General features: G+C 37.6%; 1 protein-coding gene across 7 annotated transcripts in view; it reads right to left on the bottom strand.

Moving 5' to 3' along the window:
- slc12a9 (solute carrier family 12 member 9) overlaps window positions 1–26100 on the bottom strand; it is a 253109-nt gene that overhangs the window by 82338 nt on the left and 144671 nt on the right. For all 7 annotated transcript variants that reach the window (XR_005632886.1, XM_039747083.1, XM_039747082.1 and 4 more), the window contains 5 exons: window positions 24095–24202; window positions 20224–20335; window positions 17718–17875; window positions 8215–8297; window positions 7563–7687 (listed from right to left, as the gene is read on the bottom strand). Coding sequence is in view for 6 of the 7 variants with exons in the window: in XM_039747083.1 (XP_039603017.1) it covers window positions 7563–7687; window positions 8215–8297; window positions 17718–17875; window positions 20224–20335; window positions 24095–24202 (586 nt within the window). In the remaining variant the exon portion in view is untranslated. The remainder of the gene's footprint in view (window positions 1–7562; window positions 7688–8214; window positions 8298–17717; window positions 17876–20223; window positions 20336–24094; window positions 24203–26100) is intronic.

Genomic DNA, 26100 nt, shown 5'->3' with positions numbered 1-26100 from the left:
GTTTCCATGCCCGGAGATGGCACCTACCTTTTCCATTCTCTTTGTTACATATTGCACGGCCATATCAGGCTCACTCTTGATATCCGGAGGAACTCTGTGTCTTATGTATTGAATGACTGGGACAGGTTCAAGGTGTGGACTGATGACGGTACAGGAGATAATTATACTACACAGGAGCACTATAAGAATGAAATGCTTAAGCCCTTCACCTATGCATCTGCATGTGAGTTGATGGCTGCCGCTGAATTGTTCGGTTGTCGCTTTCAAGTGTACCGAAATGGCCAAATATTTTACACTTTGGACAACCGCCAATGCCTCTTAAACATCTTAGATTCACAGGTGACGATTTCAGTAGTGGACACTTTGATGTTTATGAATGTTTAAACTCTCAAAAGCTGGATGTGAAGTTATCGATGAAACTGGTTGTATACTTACAGCGCTTGACAGATGCCGAATGTCTCTTCAACACAAGTCCTACAAACACTGTCGTAATTGAAACAAACCATGAAACTCAAACCGATTATGACTGCAGCAATCCAAGCTGTGAGATTTGAAACAAGATTACTGTTCACAAGGCCAATTGTACGTTGCATGCTTAAGAGTAAGCTCAGTGCACAGCTTGGTCATATTACAACCGGAGGGCCGAACTCACAATGTAGTATACAAAGAGATCCTTAACAAATAATTATTGGTATATTTTCCCTTAGTTTAAAAAGAGTTAAATTTCTTCTTAATAAAACTTTTTAGGCAGTACTTTGCCGCTGCGAAGCGCGGGTATTTTGCTAGTATAATATATGCCCGACTCTGCTGCATATGTTCCAGGGGAGCAGACATGGGAAACCTAATACCTCCCCCTGGATGTTAGATGGCAGCCTCCCTGGGTTGAAGCGGTGCCTAAGTTTCCCGCAGGGCTCCAAGGGAATTGGAGTTGGGTACAGCTCTGTTGAGTCCCGCAGGCACCGCTAGGGGGTGCTGCAGCTGGGACTTCTGAGCCCGTATGGGCAGCGTATTCACCACACCCGGAAGTGAAGCCAGAATTCAGTGATCAACCACCTGGAGCACTTCAGGGTGGACTATAATAGGGCCCAGCAACCACCACTCAACGGCCAGAGTCTGGAGTAGGAGGACTAAGCTTGGAGGAAGAGGAGTGGTGGTGCAAAGGAGAAGAGTGCTTTGGTGTTTATTTGTACTAGGAATTGTGTTGTGGCTGTGGGAATTATGGGGAAGAAGTGCCCCACAGGTGAAGAAAATAAATAAATTGTTTTATTTCATGTGTGCCTCCGTGTCGGGTGCATAAACTTTATACTATACTAGCAAAATACCAAGGCCAGAGCGAGAAGTAGTGTGTTAAAGAAGCAATGAAAAAGAAAAGGAAACATTTTGAAAATAACGTAACATGATTGTCAATGTAATTGTTTTGTCACTGTTGTGAGTGTTGTTGTCATATATATATACATATGTATCTACATATATACACATACATATACACACACACATAAATACATACACACATACATACATACACACACATATACACACAAATACATATATATATATACATACATACACACACACATATATAAACATATATATACATATACATACATATCTACATATATACACACACAGCTATTTCGTATCAGTGCAATACGCTGCTTGTTAAAACGGATGACTCCCGCTCTTACGTGCAAGTCTGCGTGGATATTATGAACTATCAGTATTTGTTCAAGTTCTATTTAAATTTTAAATAGAAGGAATTTTTATTTAGTCGACAGAAATATCTTTGGTAGGAATGGTAAAAACAGACAGGAATACTATTCCTGAATAAATCAACTCAAACCTTAAACAACTTCGTGTCGGGTGCATAAACTTTATAATATATATATATATATATATATATATATATATATATATATATATATACACATATATACAGTGGTGTGAAAACTATTTTTTCTCCCTAAATAATAAAAACCATCATTTAAAAACTGCATTTTGTGTTTACTTGTGTTATATTTGACTAATGGTTAAATGTGTTTGATGATCAGAAACATTTTGTGTGACAAACATGCAAAAGAATAAGAAATCAGGAAGGGGGCAAATAGTTTTTCACACCACTGTATGTATATATATATATATATATATATATATATATATATATATATATATATATATATATATATATATGGAGTAGCTAATTTCATCACCAGCGTACACAAGACGAAAAGCCATTTCGTCTGAACTTTGCTTTGGGTTTTACTTGCTACAACTTGCTGTTAGCAGTGCAGTTTCATCTCACATCCCACTGTCCTACATTAACAACAGTGGATGCATGCCAGGTTTGCCCCATGGCCTTGACCTGCATAAACCGGTTTAAGAATGGATAGTGTTGAATAGACTGGCATTATTCACTTTGCAGGCTGGAACCCAAGTTCTGGCTTAACAAGCTTCTACCAGACACTGTTACTACAAGCTAAAAAGTCTTTTAGCCTGAGGGGGCCCCTTGCCTGAATGTAGCTTTGTACCTTATCTGATAAGATGATCGATACCAGACCTTGTAACATCAGCAGAGAAGTCTCCTGGAGGTACAACTGGGGCACCCAAGTTCTGAACAAAGGCTGATAATACAAGAACTGAAAACCTTGAGGGAACTTTATACCAATTATCAGTCAAAAAGATGGATTTCTGTGCAACCAATAAACCAATTCCTTTGTTAAATAAACATCACGCACAAACTAACTAACTGCTCTTCTCACAAAGCTACAACTCAGTCTGGTCATCTCTGGCTGCTGCCATATATATATATATATATATATATATATATATATATATATATATATATATATATATATATATATATATATATATATATATATATATATATATATACATATACACACATATATGGGTGTGTCCGCAACATAGTAGTTCCTTCACTCTAGAGGGTAGCTATGCTGGACTGGAAGGGTGGAGTATTTGATGTACTTGAACGAGGCCACCATTAGTCGAACCTTGCTCAGGAACAGCAAGTGCACAAACAAGAAAGACTTATGTAAACCAAGCACTTGCCTTCCTAACAAAAGGGGCTGACTGATCATCAGCAAACCTAGTAGACATAACTTTGTTAGCCACTGAGGACATTTTGTGTGTGTAAATTGCTCAAAAAGAAACAGCAGTACTATCCACAATGAGGTGTGACTAAAGGTGAAGGAGATAAGCTCCCGATCAAAGAAAGAAAGTGATCTGAAAACTTTAATTGTGTGTAGAGAAAGCCAACCAGAAAAGCATCAGTCACCTTGAACCATAAGTATTACTTTGATTCCAAGAACTATTAATTGTAATGTAATAGATAGGACAAATCCAGCTAATGCATTAAGGTTATCTTATTGTGTCACCAGTGCCCTATGAAAGATAGTTTGTGCTGTCATGAGTTTCTCATCCTAAATCAAGTAAGAAAGCACAGAGCAGCATCTCACTTCCACGCATGCTCCCGCACACTTACAAACACACGAGAGGGAGAGAGGGGGAGAGACAGAGAGCTGTGTGTGGGGGTTAGTGGTAACCAAGCGGAGAGGCTGCTGTGAGAATATGAATGGCACAGTATAAAACACAAGAAGCTTAATAACTAGCAAACTTATCCGTCTTGAAAACATGAATTGAAAGATCAGAATTAATAAGTTATGTACCTTATGCCAGTCGTTCCCACCCTGGGGTCCATGGCCCCCTGGGGGTCCGCAGCAAAATGGGAGAAAACAAAATCATACGATTTTATTATTTAAAAAGTAAATAATAAAGCATTTTTCTAGTTAACCTTGTACTTTAATAATATTATCGTCACTTCATTAATGCGCTTGCCAATTACTAAATGCATTTTTCAAATGCAACTCGAAGGCTACTGTAGACATATACACGTTGCATTGTGGTGTTGAAGCAATTCACAACAAGCTAGATACAGTGCGTCAAATGCTAAACATATGTATTGGACTTTGGGAGAAAAGTCCAAACAAAAGAAAGACTAATATTTCCACTGCTTCACCAGGAGCAAGGAAACCTCCATGCGCCTGTGGACATAGTCTTGCCTATAATATTGTCACATCTGAAGGAATACTTCTGCGACTATTTCCCAGACCTGGATAATCATGATTTAAACTAGACCAAAAATCCATTTGAGTCCAGAACTGAAGAGAATTGACTTGATTTTAGGTCACAAGAGGAGCTAATTGAAATTGCCAATGATGGAAGGTTGAAAATGCAATTCTCTGCAATTCCCCTGTCAGAATTTTGGAATAATGTCAGACATGAATACCCACTGTTGAGTGAAAAAGCCATCCAATGGATGCCTTTTACCACTTGCAACAACATACCTATGTGGCAGGTTTTTCTGCATTAAAAGTTCTGAAAAACAAAAACAGAGCATGTCTAAATGTGGAAATTGATTTGAGATTGTCCCTAAGCCAACTACAACCTAGAGTGGGAAAATTGTGCAAAAATATCCAAGCCCAAAAGTCTCACTAGGCCTATAGTGAGCTTAATGTATTTATTTATTATGAGCAGTCTATTTTTTTCCATAGTAAAAGCACCTTGTTTTATCTAGTTTTGTTACATGCACTTAACAAGAAGAAGGTCTGTATAGAAGTTTGTTATAGACATGTGGGTGTGTAATTTTTTGGATGTTGATAGATAGGGGTCTGCAGCCTAAGGTAAGTCTCTTAAGGGCGCCTTGGATTGAAAAAGATTGGGAATCCCTGCCTTATTCTATAAGAGAAGAAAGATCTACCTAAGCCAAGCAATAGAAAAAGTTACATAACTTTTGAATTCTATAGGAGAGAAAAAGGCAAAATAACCTTTTGTAGTTTTAAAGGGAACACTTCAATCACACATAAGATCTAGATATACAATTCATTGTATAATTCGTTGAGAACAAAATGATGTAAGAACAGCCAATGGATACCAAACTCTGCAACCCACTGAGAACTGGATGAAACACCACACTGAAAATAAAAGTCAAAAACCGAAATCAAAGTCCAATCCAACTTGCGTGAATTTCATTACGGTAACTCATAATATGACTCAGCAGCAAGTATGGCCCCTGCATACCTGTATGCACTTCCGACAATGTCTGGACATGCGCCTGATGAGATGGCGGATGATGTCCAACCTCCTCTCGGACCTGGATCAGGGCATCAGTGAGCTCCTGTACAGTCTGTGGCGCTACTTGGCTACTTTAGCTATGACAATGGCTCTAAGCAGTCAGGATAATGTTGCCTAGCATGTGGAGGTCTGGGTGACCTTCAAAAGATATGCCTCCTCAGACCATCACGGACCCACTGTCAAACCAGTTATGCTGGATGATGTTTCAGGCTGCATAACATTCACCATGGCATCTCCAGACTCTCTCACATGTGTCACATGTGCTCAGTGTGAACCTGCTCTCATCTATGAAGAGAATGGAGTGCCAAAGGCAGAGCTGCCAATTGTGGTGTTCTCTCAAGAATGCCAATCGAGCCGCATGGTGATAGGCTGAGACCACAGGCCCTGTTAGAGGAGGTTGGGTCCTCATGCCACCCTCATTGAGTCTGTTCTTGACAGTTTGGTCAGAAACATGCATATTAGTAGCCGGCTGGTTTTGTAGGGGTCTGGCACTGCTCCTCCTGTTCCTCCTCGCAACAGCAAATTCTGTTCCTGCTGCTGGGTTGATGCTCTTCTACAGGCCTATCCTGTTCTCTTCATGTAATAGCCCATCTCCTGGTATCTCCTCCATGCTCTTGAGATTGTGCTAGGAGACACAGAAAACCGTCTTGCAACAGCATGGAGGAGGAGCTGTACTACCTGTGCAACTTGAATCGGCAGCAGATACTGCCTCATGCTACCAGTTATGCCAAGGACACTAGCAAAATGCAAAACTAGAGAAAAATCAGTCAGGAAGGACAAGGAGAGAACAATTCCCTGAGGTCACCACCTGCAAAACCATTCCCTCCCTGAGAGAATGTCTTTGGCCAAGTCTGAACCACAAGAGAGAAAGTCAGTCAGTCAGTCATTCTCCAACCTGCTATATCCTAAGACAGGGTCACGGGAGTGTGCTGGAGCCAATCACCGCCAACAAAGGGTGCAATGCAGGAACAAATCCTGGGCAGGGCGCCAGCCCAGTGCAGGACACACACACAAACCCCCACACACCAAGGACAATTGAGGATCGCCAATGCACCTAACCTGCATGTCTTTGGACTATGGGAGGAAACCAGAGCAAACCCACGCAGACACAGGGAGAACATGCAAACTTCACGCTAGGAGGACCGGAGAAGAGAACCACATAGTAGTAGCTGTTACCACTGCACCACCGTGCCGCCCAAGAGAGAAAGTGAAACTGCTAGTATAGATTTTTGCTGACCTATGAACTTCACTCATAAATTATACAGATCTTTGCACATTCAGGCATCCCAGCTGGAAAGCAAAACAAAGATCCCTCACTCAACCTACATTTAACATTACATCACTTGAGAGGCGTCTTATTGATTGTTTTAATCAATTATCAGCATTGCCGAAGGTAAAGCTGACAATTAATTAATGGAGTGATCATACACCCTATATTAAATTATTTTGCCATCACTAGGATGGACAAGAAAATGTACTGTCTTCCTACAATGGACATCTGCAGCTATGTTCAATGCAATCAGAGTATGACTGTGAAGCCGCTGTTCCTTTTTAGGGATGGTGCAGGATACTGTACTAAAAGTAATCTTGCAACCATTTGATCTCCTCTGACAAATTCATGACACAAGTTAAATGATCAGAACTCAAAATCTTATCAATCACATTTCTGAGCTCTCAAATTATGAACAAATCATTTTCAGAACTAACTCCACAATGGGATAAAAGTAGCAATAATGAAAGGTTATGTATACATATAGGAGTGACTATTTTGGTTTTGTTTTTTTTTAATTCCCACGACTGCACGCTGAAATTCTCCTGTCTCGAAAACATAAAGCTTTTCCAGACATGACATCTGCCATTTTTATTTCCAACATGTGTAGGTTTTACTCATTACTGTGCCTTCCAATGTATTTCATACTTGCAGTCACACATGAAAACAGAAGCAATGTTTCAATCAGATTTTGCAACATCCCTTTTCAGTCCAAAGAGAGAGTTTTCCTTTTCAAATGGATGGTGCACTGCAGCTCAATACTTTGACCTGAAGGCACAGAGCTAACAGGGAGGGTTGCACTTGAAGGTTGACACATATTTAATGTAGTAGCAAAATGATGATTCTATGTATGCACAAACTGAATGATTTAAAATTGAACGTGGAGAAAATAACACTTTTCAATACATATTGCATTCTGCCTGTTGTGCATCCTTTGAGCAAATTATGGTCACATTTGAACAGCCTTAAATCTTGTAAGGCCTGGTGCCTTTCTTCTTTTGTTGTTTATTTTGTTTTTGTTTTAAAATAAAACATTTTACTTTGTATATTCTGATATGCATATATAGCATAATTTTCTATATGAAATTTTAAATACCATGCAACATTAGTGTGTGTCATGATTAGCCTTCAAAACAGTTACCTGAAGTTAGGAGCAGATGCCCATTCCAAGGCCAGGCATGCCAGATCAATAGCAGCATAAGCCATTAAGTAGAAAACTGTAACAATTCCAGCAATGGTGTTCAGCTTCCCAGCAAACAACACAGCCTTAAGCAAAACAAAAAAGAAGGATAAATTATTTTCATATCCTTTCTAAATCTTGACCCCTTTTGTTTGCCACAAGCAGAACTCTAAAATAGACAATGTATCCATGACTTCTAAGTTGCATAAGAAAGTACCATCACTGACATTAAATGAGAGCCAAAGTTTCTTGGTCTTGATAGGCTGAACATTTGAACTATATCATGACTCACTTCAATCATCAGAGCCATCAGTTTATGGAGAGGATATCCTGAGAGTCACAACATGGCTCAGGTTCCAACAACTCAAGATGGTTTAATGAGCTTAAATTATTCAGGAAAGTTCTTACAAGCTCAAATACTGTCTAGAATACCATTCCACAAGGTCATTCTGAAAAAAGGTGTTTTTACTTGGCTCCGTTCACTAAAACAAACCATCTCTAATTCTACTGTTTTTTTTCTAAATCATTATATTTGTGTCAGTCTGTCTTAGGAAAATTATTTATAACTTAAGTTTATAACAAGTGTAAATTTCAAGTGTAAATCCAAGGTTACCTGAACTAGAGCCCATGTATATAATACAGCAACCCATGGATTCCCAGCACTTGAGGTGATTTTTGCAGGAGCCATGATTACACCTAAAATTGCATAAATTCAAATGAAGATTTCAGATAACAGTTAAGTGATTAGCCATGCTTTATAATACAAATGGATATCTTGTTTTATTTTTTTTTTTAAAGCAACTTCACATGCTAATTAAAAGCCCATGTTATCAACATACTATAAACCTGGGGTACCTTATGTTTTAAAATATTGTATTTTGTAAAGTGTGTTGGCTGCATTTTTTAAATAAAAAGAATGTACAATACTGAAATACAACCATTTTCCTTAAACAAAATTAAGAAGCCTAAAACTATGAAACAAAAAAATGGAACCTAACAGGTATTTTTTTTAAACTACATTTTAGTAGAAGTCAAGTCCTTCCGTGGATGTACAAGAAGGCAAATCAATAGAACACCTACTTTCGTACACGACATGGAACTAACTCCGTCCATGCCCAGATTTATCAAAACATTACTTATTCATGAAGATGGTAAAATTGGATATGATATGACCCATCTATGACAGCATTACAGCAATTATTAAACCAAATATGCCTCATGGATATCAATCCTGCAACACCCAGGGCGACTGGATGATTGGGTTGCACCACGCTGGACATCTAATCCAAATGAACTCCCATTTCACGAAAAGGATGACCAAAAATGGATGTGGAAGGCACCAACTGTAAAAAACCTTGCAGAGATCTACCACATCCTCATCAACTGGTGAAGGATATTGACATAAGTAATCCCTTTAACTGTGGAACCATTTATGAGGAGCTCTTTCACAATGACCTGGCCAAGTAGATACTAAAGAAGACCATGTCCAAACATATTAGCCTAATCCCTGTGTAACCACTAGGGGGTGCCACTGAGCCCCAGGACACAATCACAGCAATACCCATCACAATTTCAGGTTCAAATAAATTATTTTTATTTGACTGAATGCCTTCCACATGAACCATGTTCCACATAAACCATGCACAGTTCCTCCTTCCTCTTCCTCTTCTTCTTCCTCCTGCCCACTGTCTCCCGACTCTGACTAAATTTAAGTGAGGCAGCGGGCTTCTTTTTAACTAGAACCAGGAACTGCTTCTGGTCTCCGGTCCAGGTTGCCCAGAGCATTTCTGTATCTTGCAGAAACCAGGGCAGTGTTTTCCTGGCAGCACCTCTGGAGGTCCAACTCCCGTGCCTCCCTGCGGGTGTCCTGATCAGGTTTAGCCCTGAGGAACACTTCTATATGTGATGCAGGGGAATCTGTTCCCCATGCTCCCATTTATCTACTCCTTCCATTATGGCCTCATGGCCGGGCATGATCATTACTTTATCCTTGCCAGTATGCCTATCCTTCCTCTCTGGCACTTACACCTGCTATTGTGCAAACTGTAAATAGAACAATGATAAGCCCACTAAACCACCATGAAGCAAAGATAGTGGTGGCAACCCACATACTAATTCAGCAATGCCATCTAGTTTCCAAGGACTCATCATAACACCTAGAGTTTTGTCTCGGCAGCAAACTATGCTGCAAAGATGACTGAAGAGTCACTGAGGTGCTGGAGCAGGCTGAAATCCCACTCAAATAATAAAGGCAGAACTAGCTGAGGCCCATGCAATCCTACTATCTTTAAAGGAGTCTCAGTTACACCATGGCCTATCATGGAAATGAGTGCTGAGGAATTCTACATTCATTAATTCAACAGTGTGAACACTGACGACCCCCCTCATGGAGCGAAGAGCCAGAGGAAGTACTGATAAACCTACATTTAGAGGAGCACTACTGTGGCAATGAACAGCAGAAAAGTAAAGGTATGCATGGGATTGATGTTTTAATCCTGCACCTGCCCACTCTTGTAGTATTCCATCCTGTTCCCATCCACTCCTGCACAAATTGTGCCTTGTTTGTGCCACTCCCACCTGCAGAAACACATTGCTTCCATTAAGAAAAAAAAGCCTTTTGCAGATGATAAGCTTGTTTAACATGACTGTGTACAAGGGGGTAGCCACTGAGGAGGAAGCCTTTCCTATTTCTGGCCCCAAGTAACCTTTTCATTATTTTTTTGCAACGATTCTTCTTCATCAGTATTTAACACAGAACTTCTGATGGAACCTAAGGGCTTTGGCAGTGCTCATCCTGTTCCTCTTTGCCTAAAGGAGCAGATAATGGTCCTGCTGATGGGTTAAGGACCTTCAACTGCCTGTCCCCTGGAATCTCCTCCATGCCCTTGAGACTGTGCTGGGGGACACAGCAAACCTACTGGCAATGGCATGCATTGATGTGCTATCCTGGAGAAGTTGGACTACCTGTGCAGCCTCTGAAGGGTCCAGGTATCGCCTCATGCTACCATTAGTGACATTGACCGTAGCCAAATGCAAAACTAGTGAAAATACAGTCAGAAAACCACCTGTTGCACCATTCCTGTTTTGGGGTTGTCTCATTGTTGCCCCTCTAGTGCACCTGTTGTTAGTTTCATTAACACCAAATCAGCTGAAACCAATTAACAACCCTCTCTGCTGCTTAACTGACCAGATCAATATCCCAGAAGTTTCATTGACTTCATGGTATTCTCTGGTTAAAAAGTGTTCCTTAAATTTTTTTAGCAGTATAAATAAAAACACCATTAATGTATGTATGTTCTGGGAATAAATACTTTAACGCAACCTCTACATTTGTTAATTCAATCTGGTTAATTTGACCACACTACACATGCACGTTGTTAATGAAGCAGTAAATGTTTCAAAGTCTATTATTAGTAGACTCCAGCACTTTATCATTTCCAGTATTGCTTCTTGATGACACAAGCAGAGTGAATGAGTTTCATGTTTGTATTGCGCGAATACTGCAGACTTACAAGCACTGTGTGCTGAGTGAGACTGTGTGTCAGCATCATCCTTGCCATTATGCTACAACAGTACACGGTACGCTGTATTAAACATTACTATTGCCAGATATAGATCTGAGTGCGAGACAGAATGCCAGTGGGTCAGTCATGTCCCTATTGACAAATATGCTTGCCATTAAGCACTTTCATTCACACATGTTGGAATATCTGTCCTTAAACAGCACAGAGCAAGTGCTACCCATGTCTGAGCAGCTAAACAGCAGATGACAATGTGCTAAATAAATAACCATATCAGATACAAATTCACAAGCCTTTTTTTAGTCTCTCGTTTACTATTTTAAAGCCTATATACAGAAACATTTTTGACGTTAATAAACAGGTCGCGCGACTGACATGAGGCATTAGTGTATCATTTTCTAAGTTGTTGCAAAAGCCATTTCTGTGTGCCAAGTGATTTGTGTTTATGTGTTTGATAGAAAATTGATTTAGTTGTGGTGAAGTATTCTAGTAGATGACTGCAAAAGTCTAGATGTTTCCCCATCATATTTTCGTACAAATACATTGTAAGTAATGCAGTTTTTATAAATGGTGGTGTGAAAAACTATTTGCCCCCTTCCTGATTTCTTATTCTTTTGCATGTTTGTCACACAAAATGTTTCTGATCATCAAACACATTTAACCATTAGTCAAATATAACACAAGTAAACACAAAATGCAGTTTTTAAATGATGGTTTTATTATTTAGGAGAAAAAATCCAAACCTACATGGCCCTGTGTGAAAAGTAATTGCCCCTTGTTAAAAATAACCTAACTGTGGTGTATCACACCTGAGTTCAATTTCCGTAGCCACCCCCAGGCCTGATTACTGCCACACCTGTTCTAATCAAGAAATCACTTAAATAGGAGCTGCCTGACACAGAGAAGTAGACCAAAAGCACCTCAAAAGCTAGACATCATGCCAAGATCCAAAGAAATTCAGGAACAAATGAGAACAGAAGTAATTGAGATCTATCAGTCTGGTAAAGGTTATAAAGCCATTTCTAAAGCTTTGGGACTCCAGCGAACCACAGTGAGAGACATTATCCACAAATGGCAAAAACATGGAACAGTGGTGAACCTTCCCAGGAGTGGCCGGCCGACCAAAACTACCCCAAGAGCGCAGAGACGACTCATCTGAGAGGTCACAAAAGACCCCAGGACAACGTCTAAAGAACTGCAGGCCTCACTTGCCTCAATTAAGGTCAGTGTTCACGACTCCACCATAAGAAAGAGACTGGGCAAAAACGGCCTGCATAGCAGATTTCCAAGACGCAAACCACTGTTAAGCAAAAAGAACATTAGGGCTCGTCTCAATTTTGCTAAGAAACATCTCAATGATTGCCAAGACTTTTGGGAAAATACCTTGTGGACTGATGAGACAAAAGTTGAACTTTTTGAAGGCAAATGTCCCGTTACATCTGGCGTAAAAGGAACACAGCATTTCAGAAAAGAACATCATACCAACAGTAAAATATGGTGGTGGTAGTGTGATGGTCTGGGGTTGTTTTGCTGCTTCAGGACCTGGAAGGCATGCTGTGATAGATGGAACCATGAATTCTACTGTCTACCAAAAAATCCTGAAGGATGTCCGGCCATCTGTTCGTCAACTCAAGTTGAAGCGATCTTGGGTGCTGCAACAGGACAATGACCCAAAACACACCAGAAAATCCACCTCTGAATGGCTGAAGAAAAACAAAATGTAGACTCTGGAGTGGCCTAGTCAAAGTCCTGACCTGAATCCAATTGAGATGCTATGGCATGACCTTAAAAAGGCGGTTCATGCTAGAAAACCCTCAAATAAAGCTGAATTACAACAATTCTGCAAAGATGAGTGGGCCAAAATTCCTCCAGAGCGCTGTAAAAGACTCATTGCAAGTTATGGCAAACGCTTGATTGCAGTTATTGCTGCTAAGGGTGGCCCAACCAGTTATTAGGTTCAGGGGGCAATTACTTTTTCACACAGGGCCATGTAGGTTTGGATTTTTTTCCCTAAATAATAAAAACCATAATTTAAAAACTGCATTTTGTGTTTACTTGTGTTATATTTGACTAATGGTTAAATGTGTTTGATGATCAGAAACATTTTGTGTGACAAACATGCAAGAGAATAAGTAATCAGGAAGGGGGCAAATAGTTTTCCACACCACTGTAATTATTTTGCTTTATAATTTGCTATAGACTTTTTCTTTAAAATCATTTTTAAATGCGGAAAACGAATTTTTTCTTACAAAAACTAATGACGGATTTATATTTTAAAGAACACGAGGCAGCGTTACCATTTTCAGAGACTTATATGAAATTTTTTTCTTAAATTACTATTATTTTAAATACATTTTTTAAAATTTTCTTTCCCTTACCCATTGGATTTTGGCAAACAGGAGGGGGCGTGAAATCTTTAGTTGTCCCTGGGCGCTGAAAAAAACCTTACCTACGCCTCTGGTGATAGGTAGGTATGGATTCAAGGAGAGGGATGAAGAAGGTCAGATGATAGTGGCTTTTGCCAAAAGGATGGTCATGGCTGTGGTGAATATGTATTTTAAGAAGAGGGAGGAACATAGGGTGGCGTACAAGAATGGAGGAAGATGCACACAGGTAGATTACATCCTGTGCAAAAGAGTCAATATGAAGCAGAGTGAAGACTACAAAGTGGTGGCAGGAGAAAATGTAGTTGAGCAGCATAGGAAGGTGGTCTGTAGGATGGCGTTGGAGATCAAGAGGAGGAAGAGAGTGAGGGGAGAGCCAAGGATCAAATGGTGGAAGCTGAAAAAGGAAGAATGCAAGGTTGAGTTTAGGGAGGAGGTGAGACAGGCACTGAGTGGCAGTGAAGAGTTACCAGACAGCTGGGAAATTACAGCAGATGTAGTAAGGGTGGCAGCAAGAAGGGTGCTTGGTGTGACATCTGGACAGAGGAAGGAGGAAAAGGAAAATTGGTGGTGGAATGAGGAATTACAGGCAAGTATACAGAGGAACAGGATGGCGAAGAAGTGGGATTGTCAGAGAGATACAGAAAGTAGACAAGAGTACAAGAAGATAAGGCACAAGATGAAGAGGGAGGTGGTGAAGGCTAAAAAAAAAAAAAAAGGGCGTATGATGAGTTGTATGAGAGGTTGGTCACTAAGGAGGGAGAAAAGGACCTGTACCGATTGGCTAGACAGAGGGACAGAGCTGGGAAAGATGTGCAGCAAGTTAGGGTGATAATGGATAAAGATGGAAATGAAACGTACACAAGCAAGTAGAGTATGTTGAGTAGATCGAAATAGTACTTTGAGAGGCTGATGAATGAAGAGAACGAGAAAGAGAAAAGGTTGGATGATTAAGGGGAAGTTAGTGATTCAGGAAGTGCAACGGATTAGCAAGGAGAAAGTAAGGACAGCTATGAAGAGGATGAAAAATGGAAATGCCATTGGTCCAGATGACATACCTGTGGAAGAAGAAGTGTACTAGTGCCAATATTTAAGAATAAGGGTGATGTGCAAAGCTGTAGTAACTAAATGGGATAAAATTGATAAGCCATAAAATGAAGCTATGGAAAAGAGAAGTGGAAGCTAGGCTAAGAAGTGAGGTGATGATTAGTGAGCAGCAGTATGGTTTCATGCTATGAAAAAGCATCACAAATGTGAGGTTTGCTCTGAGGATGTTGATGGAGAAGTATAGAGAAGGCCAGAAGGAGTTACACTGTGTCTTTGTGGACCTGGGGAGAGCATATGACAGGGTGCCTCGAGAGGAGCTGTGGTATTGTATGAGGAAGTCGGGAGTGACAGAGAGGTATGTAAGAGTTGTACAGGATATGTACGAGTGAAGTGTGATGGTGGAGATTTCTGCAGTAGGAGTGACAGATGCATTAAAGGTGGAGGTGGGATTACATCAGGGATTGGCTCTGAGCCCTTTCTTATTTGCACTGGTGATGAACAGGTTGACAGACGAAATTAGACAGGAGTCCCCGTGGACTATGTTTCCTGATGACATTGTGATCTGTAGCGAGAGTAGGGAGCAGGTTCTGGAGACTCTGGATAGGTCAAGATATGCTCTGGAGAGGAGAGGACTGAAGGTCAGTAGGAACAAGACAGAATACATGTGTATAAATGAGAGGGAGGTCAGTGGAATGGTGAGGATGCAAGGAGTAGAGATGGCGAAGGTGGATGAGTTTAAATACTTGGGATCAACAGTACAGAGTAATGGGGATTGTGGAAGAGAGGTGAAAAAGAGAGTGCAGGCAGGGTGGAATGGATGAAGAAGAGTGTCAGAAGTGATTTGCGACTGATGGGTATCAGCAAGAGTGAAAGGGAGGTCTACAGGGTGGTAGTGAGACCAGCTATGTTATATGGGTTGGAGATGGTGGCATTGACCAGAAAGCAGGAGACAGAGCAGGAGGTAGCAGAGTTAAAGATGGTGAGATTTGCATTGGGTGTGACAAGGATAGATAGGATTAGAAATGAGTACATTAGAGGGTCAGCTCAAGTTGGATGGTTGGGAGACAAAGTCAGAGAGGCGAGATTGCGTTGGTTTGGACATGTGTAGAGGAGAGATGCTAAGTATATTGAGAGAAGGATGTTAAGGATAGAGTCACCAGGGAAGAGGAAAAGAGGAAGGCCTAAGAAGAGGTTTATGGATGTGGCGAGAGAGGACATGCAGGTGATGGGTGTCACAGAGCAAGATGTAGAGGACAGAAAGATATGGAAAAAGATGATCTGCTGTGGCAACCCCTAACGGGAGCAGCCGAAAGAAGGAGAAGTCTATTAAAATAATATCTATCATCACAGTACAAGTAATTTAAAATTCAAAAAACAATAATATACTGTCAATGAAGTTTATCTTAAAAGTTAATACCAATACATACATATGAGGAACTTTTACAATTTATAAATAAAAAATGGAACAAAAATAAAACAAAAGCAAATTGAAGATTGATATTTTAGACCAATGTAAGAAGTGAAAGTTTCTAAAATTAGTTTTCACACTAATGAGGTTCCTCTTCATAGAATCTACAGGCCCCCTTTTTAAATGAACTAACCATCTACCTCTCCCTAAAGTTTTCCAAATGTGCCCACTTATCTACTCTTATCTGAACAAATGCCATCATCATGTGATGCATCTTTGGGTTGCTGAGTGAAATGCTTATCATTTTCACAACTGAAAGACACTGAGTTTCCTGCTGAAACATACTATACTATTGACACCTTAATCTCTCCAGATGGATGAAAAATTATTAAACATATAAATATAGTACTACAAAAAATTGTATTATAAAGAGGAATTCTTATACTAAGAAACACTTGCTTCATCACTTGTATGTTTACTAAATCATTCAAAACATCTGTAGGAAAAAATAGTTGATTATTGGTAATCTTGTGGACAACCCTTATGAGGAAAGAAAAAGAGAACTGGTAACCCATATACCTTAATTTTTGATGCACCAACTTAAGAATATGCGATATGCCCATAGAGGCTCAGGAGGAAGATTGGTAATATGAAGTTTTTCTCCATTATACATAGCAATGGATATAAAACACTTTTGTCACATGGCCAAAGTTTTGAGGTTATTTCATTTATGTACAGTACACTACAATATGAGCAATAAATGTAGTGTATACATGCTCTTGACAGTTATAAGATAGAAAACCAAAAAAATAACATGGTGTAAACATGTCGTTATGCAAGAGAGTGTTTCGTGTTGCCACGGTCCAGGTGTTCCACATCAAATGCCTGAGTGTTTGCTTTCTGTCCAATTCTGTATTATTCATGGTAACTTATTTCTAAAACAGTTTTGGTCTACTTTCAAAGCTATGCAAATTTTTGACAGGACGATTTTTTTTTTTTATTTTTGTCTAGGGACAAAATCATACACCACATATTAAGATATTTACAAAACACTTAAAGCAAAGATGGCTTCAGTCAGAAAGAGAAATTTAGGTCACAATAAGGCCCAGAACATGACAAAGGTGTCCCACCCCAAATGGAAAAGCTATTATAATATGGATATAGGGAGTGCTAAATATATAGGGAAAAAAAACTGGACTCTCACAATGGAAGTTAAGAAAACAAAAGTAGAATATGAAAAACAATATAGAAACTACCCACACTGATCACGAATCTTGAGCTGAATCTCTGTCAGGCAGCAACAATATCTACAGTGCCATCATGTCCGCCTTTTTTTAAATCAGTAATACTATTTAAATAAGTAGCTAAAAGTACACTTTTTTAATTCTCAATGAATCTTTAATGGTTTAATGTTCACCTGCATTCTGCTGTAGGGACCAAGTTATTATATCATTCTTTTGTTAATTAAGCTCAAACTTGGATTTTTTTCATGTTATACATACACATCTTACTAGTGCTTGAACAGCAAACATCCTATTATATAATGCCACTAAAAAAGAAAAAAAGACTTATGTTTGGTAGAATGTTCGGTAGTTTTTTTAGCTACTTGTGCTCTTAAAAATATATAAATGGGAAATATTTTCTGACATAAATGAAAGTCACCAACATAGTTACCATTCACAAAACACATAAATTGAGCCAATCCATTACATTTGAACAATTAAATGTTATTACTAAAAGGAGACAAACTCCTTACCAAAAAGGTCATCCTTGGAGAGTGCATGGAGAATGCGAGAAGCACCAATTAATGTGCTCATTGAAGCTGATAGAGATGTGGAGTAAATTCCAATAGTGACAAAAGGTGACCAGACATTGATTTTCTTAAAAAAGCCGTTGTCTTCCAGGAGCAGCAATCTATGACACAAACAACAAATGTGAAAGAAATAAGAATCAATGTATATGCATCCTTATTTTCTTTACCATGGCTTTAATATTTTTTTGTTCTTCCTGGTTGCTGAGAAAAATTGGCAGGATACCAGATGAGGAACAGAGATGTAACTATAGGTGCTACTTATGGGCTCTTGACATTAAGAGAAAAAAAACACCTTTCCGGAAATCATTACATACCTTATTAGAGTTTGGTTTTTTGATTAACAGTTAAAAATGCAAATCTGAGTTTCAGAAGGTACTTTATTTATTGCAAAAGGTCAGTAGCGAAATGACAGAATTCACTTTCCTCCAGGTAACAGTAGTCGTAACAACAGGTCTCAGAACAGAGTCACAACAGGGTCATTGATACTGCATTTTGTAAAATTCATAAATGTATAGTGTAAGGTAATGTGCCCAGGTGATGCACATTAAAAAGTAACAATAATAAATCATATACTTAATTGACCAGGGATGAATTATTTAGATTTTTATTAGTTTTTAGTCTGTAAGTATCTGAAGTTAGCAAATACCCAAGGTTTCCAGTGTAAATTAAACTATTTAGAAAAAAAAATTATGTAGGACAAAGTGGGCATTGCCCATTCTGCTAGACTTTCACTGCTCACCACGCCTGTTAAGAAAGCAGATTTAACAGGGATGCTGGCATCCAGCTGCACAAAACCTCCACTTGCATTCCAAACTAAGTGATTGAGCTTCAGCTTGTACCAGGATCTGCTGGACTTCATCTGATAACAAAGATGTAAATTAGAGTTGACCTGACACCTCTCCAGAAGCCCCTAGCTCTTGAGTCAGAAGGCACGAAAAGGACTCTAATAAGGACGAAGACTTACAATTCAAAGGATGACAAGTAAAATGCACAGAAGAACCCAAATATTAAAAGACACTGATTTTGTAACTGGAAGTGACTTTAAGCCAATCAGGAGAACGTTCAAACTTCCTTTAAAACCATGTGCACTTCTCTTAAAGTAAGTGAAAAGTAGTGGGAAGAAGCAAAGATAGGAGATAAGTTCAGGGGTTCTCTTTGGGCACCCTCCCAGGGATTTTCTCAGGGAAGGAGTACCTCTCCAAAATGACTGAAAACATCTGAATCCTGACCTACGAATGCAAAAGCTATGAGATGATGTTGCTTGGAGAGCCACATTCAACAAATTCTTATTTTTGTGGAGCAAAAGCTGGAACCCAGTCTATCAAGCCATTACATCAAGAAGAGAACTTCAGCATCTAAATTCTTGGGCCAGAAAGAGTAAAGCCTTTTTCCTATGAAGTGGCAAAAGATAGCAGAAGGCAAGTAGAGGGAGCAGCAGAACAGCACTGACAAAAATCATGCAGCAAAGAGAATGTGTACACTCCAATGCATGATGAATCTTCCACATGAACCCAGACCAACAACAAAATAACAACTCCACACAACGTCGGACATCATCCATAAAGACTTCGTATTGTAAAATTATGTATCTGTGCCAAGATAATGTAGAACTCTAAATACCAGTAAACAGCCAGCTTACATATTACATGTTGTCTGTCTAGTGTGTCTATGTCCATATATGTCAATATATACATGCATCATACTTCTATAATCCTTGTGTTAATCAATAAATTGTATTACTACATTTCTTAAAATAAGTGTGCCTCAGTTTTTTACAACAAAGAAAGGTAAAGCAAATAAAGTAGTAGCCTTTCTGAATTATTGGATTAATTACCTGTATTGCTGAAGATAAAACAGATAATTAACCAAGTTAAAAAAATCTTTTTCAAATCTAATATTATTATGGTGCCCTCCTGGGTGGCCATCTTATTTATTATTAATCATCAAAAATTCCTACATTTATTGGTGTCCCTGAGTGGGTTTTCTTATTGATTAATAATCAAAAATTCCTACAATGAACATGAGGGAACACATACACCCTTTTGAGAAATATGCTGAAATGTTATTTATTTAATTGACCATACACGGTTAACAGCTTCAAACAAGGATAAATCAATAACTTTTTTGTACATTTTAATATCACATAAATTCAAAAACAACTATGAAAATCAAAACCAATTACAACAAACGTAAGTTTGCATCATAATGTATGAATCTAAACATACTGACATATAAACAGGTATGCTTTAACTAACTTGTAGCTGAATAATAGTATCCTAACAGGTTGAATATACTGCTCTAACATGTACATTACTAGTGGTTTAATCAAAAATATCTGTTGGGGTTCACTCTATATTTGTGGAATCATTAACTAATTCATTATGTTAATCCTCACTGGAGATTAAACACACTGTAAATATAAAGCTTTGTTCTTAGAAAACATACTTACCTGTCACAAGTAAAACTGACCATAAAAAACAAAAACAGGTAAATGAAGAAGGTGTATATGACTGCGATAATTGTCCCTTTAGGAATTGAGAGACTTGGGTTCTTCAATTCACCTGGGTAAGAAAAAAGTACATCTATGAATAGATTAAATCAGGGTGCTTTAGACATTTGTATATCTACCACAAATGACTCAACATTTGTGAACAATGATTACCAAACTGAGACATAGTTTTATATTTCTAAGAAGTTAAATCCTGCATTATTCACCAATGTTAGTATGGCTTCTTAAAATAATTTTAAAGTAATAACTAGAAAGATTACAAATTTTCAGACATTTGAGTAAACAAGAAAATATAAAAAGTAATACGGATCCATGTTAGCAGCTTTATTTTAAATACAGAAATTTCAATCATGTGAAGGGTAATAATTTAAAAGAAATGTAAAAGCAGTGTTTAAAATAAGCTGTACCAACAAAAATGATGCATCTCTTCAAATTTTAAAATTAGAGCATTATTTACTCCATTTTCAGCTTTGAACAGCTTTGAACTCAAAGATGGTATATATAAGATAAACAAATTCCAAAATATCAGTGTTTAATAGAAATTCTTCAATTGAAGAGGTTTGCACATTAGGTTTTGTTTCTTATTAACCAGTGTTGCTGATGTTTTTCTTTATTGATATTGTGGGTTGATTAGAAAAAAAGACTAACTTCTTCAAATACAGCAAAGGATCATGGCTCACTTTACAGATGATGTTGCACTAGTAAAAAAAAAAAAAAAATATTGCAGCTGTGACTGTGCCCTTAAAGCTATTATGGCATGTTTCCTATCTGCCATCAGACTTCAGCTTTCATGTGTGCACAATTCAGGATTGCCAAGATACAGGATAAAATATCAAGTAGAAAGGCATATTACATTATGAGGTGAGTACAGAGAAGGATGAATTCACTGTTGCTGATATGTATATATATTCACAATGTCATTATATAAACCATTTTGCATTGTACCTTTTACAGATTTTACCACCATGGGGCTTTTTATTTTTAAAATACAAGGTAATTACGGGCCGAGAGTATGTAAACTCAGGAAGACAAAGTAAATAATAAAAAAGAACTTCCTTGCTAATTTCTTTTAGTGCAGCTTCTGAAATGTGACCATTTAAAACTGACTACTAGAAAAAAAACACTACATCTATCTGGTTTGAGAAATAAAAGAGAGAAATACAATTGTCAATCAAATATATTCAAATAAGCTAAAAGTTAACAAGAACTGATTTTGCTCAAATTCTATATAATTCAAGCATTTTAGGACTCTAATAAGAGTGGCTGGTTCACAGGTTATGTGGGAACACACAGTAAGGTCGAGAAACATCACTATACTGTGGATGCTATACTGTATATTGTGTGGAGGGGATATCTAAAATATATAAATTAACTGAAAATTGAAAGTTAAGATTTCAGCCCATGGGTACTGCTAATTTCTAGGCATTAATAGTTTGACATTGTTGGTGCCCTTCATGATACAGTTGATTACAAGTTCTTGAAAGAGACGGGCTCACTGCTAACAATCAGGGAACTGTCCCTCCACTCATTTTTGTCAGTACATTTTAAACACCCACTTTGTAATGTTTTTTTTTTTTTCTGGCACAAACCTTTCAAATGTAATTTTTTTGCATTTACATTTTGATAATTTAACACATTACCCTTGATTTCAATGTAATATACCGTTTTATATGCAGATTTTTAAATTCTAAGCAGTTATTTTTATTTTTTTACAATTCTACGCATTGATTATTAATTTTATGCACTCTTTGGTTTAATGCTTTGCCTTTTTACAGCCACCATATTTAAGCAAAAAATTGGGACATTTTTAGAAAGAAATAAATAAAAGTATGGTGTTTATACAAATGTCCAAAAGAATGGTTTTTGTAGTTCATTGTAATTTTGTGTTGGAGGTAACAGTTGATGCAACTCATTAGGGAACTGGGGACTACTTACCAAATCGGGAGAATTTTCAGACAGTACAATATTAATGTTGTGCACCATACTGATGGATAACAATATCAGACAAATGAGGAAATATTTTAGCTTTGCTATTAGCAACCTTAAGAACAAACTCAGAAAAAGAATTCCAGAATACTAGTCATAAAGGATTTACAATAAAGATTAGAAATGGTTCTGAAAACTAATGTATTTGTGAGTGTACATAATTTATACAAAAACAAAGATCAAAGCTACAAATAAAAGACATTTCAGAGACAAACTACCAATTCAGTCAAGTAAGTGTTTAGCAACATAGGCACTAGAGGACTGAGAAAATGCTGCATATCACAACACATTTGTTTAATCCTTTAACATTAATTTAAGAGATAGTCAAAGGCAAGAGCATCACCAAATTGGTAAAATGGCAGAGTACATTCCCTTGGGAAACATTCAGAAACAAGAAAGAGAGCCACACAATATGTCAGGGTGAGAAAGCAAAGGTTTTTTAGGGAGTGTCAACTAGGTAGCCATGCGGGTGCCCCAAGAACGTCTCAAGCAAGAGAAGCCAGGCAATACCATGGGCAACTCTAATGTCTTACTGCTTAAGGGCCGCAAAGAGTTGTTATTTTGTACATGTGGACATGTGCAATACTGAATTATTGTTGACTTGACATCAAGCATTAACTCCAAAAGTAGCAGAGTTATAATTTATAGAACTTGTATGCTGAAACTGGATGCCTTTGATCTACACACAACTGTAAAAAAAATATTTTTTTGTTCTTACTGTGTACTTACAAATAATTTTTGTTGTAAAATGACAATGATAAAATGAGCAAAAAAGCTCTGTGACAAATTTACTACGAATTTACTGAATTGTTGAAAGGCAGCAATTTTCAATGCTACAAATAAATGTTTGATTATCTCAGACATTTATTAGAGACATTTGATTTGAGGATATGGAGCACTACTGGGGAACTGTCATTGAGTATGTGCTCTAATGTTTTATAACCAGTACATTTTTAATGGGCAAAAGGTACTGTAGCAGTGCACTTCCTCCACAACATTCTTGGGCTAAAATTATATATACATACAGTATATAAAAATACACATAAAAATACTGTGCACATATATATATATATATATATATACAAAGATTATATTAAAACACAGATTCAAATAGAATTGATGAAAAAATAACTAATGCTAAATTATTTGGTGGTGTCTTGGGAACAAGACCGTGCATTCAGCTTTTCTACAAATGCAGTTGGTAGTTCAGATTATCAAATACATTTTTGCAAAATTAGTCCATGTACTTATTTACTGGGGCAGCATGGTGGTGCATTGGTAGCACTGCTGCCTCGCAGTTATGAGACCTGGGTTCGCTTCCTGGGTCCTCCCTGTGTGGAGTTTGTATGTTCTACCCGTGTCTGCGTGGCTTTGCTCCGGTTGCTTTGGTTTCCTCCCACAGTCCAAAGACATGCAGGTTAGGTGCATTGGCAATCCTAAATTGTCCCTAGTGTGTGTGTGCCCAGCGGTGGGCTGGCGCCCTGCCCCAGGTTTGTTCCTGCCTTGTGTCCTGTGTTGGCTGGGATTGGCTCCAGCAGACCCCCTTGACCCTGTGTTTTAGGATATAGTTGGTTAGACAATGACTGACTGACTTATTTACTGAGGACTGAAAATTTACTACCAACGAATTATGCAACTGTCAGTCTATAACAAGACAATATTTGTGAATTTCCCCTTAGGATTAATAAAGTATCTATTTTTTTTTATTTATTGAACAAACAGAACTGGCAGAGACTTGTAACCAAATGCAAATTAAAAGTAACATAAAACAAAACTAAGTGTGCCCCTTTCTTCATCAGTCTTTAAATTGTGCAGTAACACTCACCAGACATGTTGGACCCAGCCATAATCCCGGTACAGCCATTAAACATGATTGCAAATACAATTGCAAAGGTCATCATGTTGTTTGTGGTGTAATCTCGAGAGTACTTTGCTGCAGAAAGAAAAATAAAAAAAAACACATTAAAAATTTTCTACAGAATTACTGTGCTTCCATTTTGTCACATTTCTACAATGGAAACACAAACTACTAGAGTGACTGGCTTTGAGTTAAATGGTGCAATAGTGTAGGGAACTGATCCAGCAATATTAACCACTGGACTACAAAAGACTCACAGAAGTCTCACTGCAAACTTCATGTGGATGACAATGACAACTCTAGTCACATGGGATTGATTAACATTTCCTTGACTTATGTGAGTACTGGGTGAGTTGGAAAGAAAAAATCTCCAATTAAGCAGAAACAGTGTATATTTTTCTGTGATAGAAGATTGTTCTGCCTCTAATCATAGCTGAAGGCTTTCAGTACTGTATTAATAACAAAAGTATGAATTATTACTATACTTTCACTCAACCTTTTAAAAGCTACTGTGTATAACACTTACTGACTAAACTAAGGTTTGCCTGGCAGGGAGAATAATTAAATTCGCTGTAAAAAATAAAGCATTAGCTCAAAAAAAGTTGGGCATAAAATTGGTCAATTTAATAAGTACTTCTCTGTAACTGATAAATACATTTTAATATCTGAATATGTTTAACATATTTCTTTCATGCATAGTAGGTAGTTTAGTGCATTCCATAAATAAGAACTGTCATGGCATGCAAAACAGTTGGAGGGTATTTTAAAAAAGAACTCTGCATATTTTATCTTGGTGTAACATATCCTTTTTGACATTCAGGGGCTCCTACAAAATACATACAGTATATCATTATACACAGCAATACCACATTTACAGCAATTATTCCTGCTCAAGGTGTAAATTACATTTAAAAAGAAAACGTAGGTGGGGGAACTATGAGTACAGGATGAAAAGAGGGATAACACTTTTTTGAGTGATGGCAGATTTTTTATGTGCAATGTTCTTCTGTACTTATGTAATTTTTACAGTTAATTGAAAGCTTCCCTGATAATGAATGAAAATGTCTGTGTTACATAAGATACTATAAAAGAGACTCAAATAAGTATGACAAAGTGAATGAGCAATGTTTCTCACCAGTACAGATGCTCAAGGACACAGGAAGTGGACAAAAGAAAATTAAAATAAGGGTGAACAAGCTAACCTCAATTCACCCAGATAATGCCAGTAAAACAAGGTGAGGTTGTACATTTTTGACAGTTAATTTACTTGATCTGTTTACTGTTAAGTGTTTTTTGTTTTTTGTTTTTTACTTTTTTCTTGTATATTTAAGTATTTTGTTTTACATTCCTAGTTCACATTAAAATAAAGCAGTCATTTTGAAAGATGTCAGTCTGCCAGCGACATAAGGACATGCAAAAACTCTATGCAGGACAATGTGTGCATATGTATTTCTTTTGACATTCTCAGCAGCTAAAATTAAAAAGTGATCTTCTCATGTTGTACAGGTGAATAACACATTCTTTACAGTTTTATGAAATATTAAAGTCTTTCATATTTAAGACTCTCTTCACAACAACATGAAAGCTCAGGAATGTTTGTTTTTAATTTCTTTAATGTTTTTGAAAAAAATATTTTCTATATAAATGCAAATCAAATCCAAAAATGTACTTGATAAACTGTATATTGAAATATTTTCTAAAGACTACCAAAAACAATATACAAAAATTTGCTTTAAAGTTTAAATCATACCTGTCCTCAGCATTCCTCACATTATTTGTCTCTTCAATATTTTACACTACCAACACAGTGTGTGAAGAGAAAGTAAGTAACAAGAAATATGACCAAAAGGAAAGTTCATATTACTTCACATTGATTGTATATTATCAAAAGATATTACCACTTCAAATGAGTGTTTATTTTGGCTTTGTGAGAATAATACAATTATGTTGGTTGTGTTTATTCTAAGGTTACT

This window comes from Polypterus senegalus, chromosome 3 (assembly GCF_016835505.1).
Source record: "Polypterus senegalus isolate Bchr_013 chromosome 3, ASM1683550v1, whole genome shotgun sequence".
Lineage (NCBI taxonomy): Eukaryota > Metazoa > Chordata > Cladistia > Polypteriformes > Polypteridae > Polypterus > Polypterus senegalus.
This window is presented reverse-complemented; position numbering and strand designations above follow the sequence as displayed.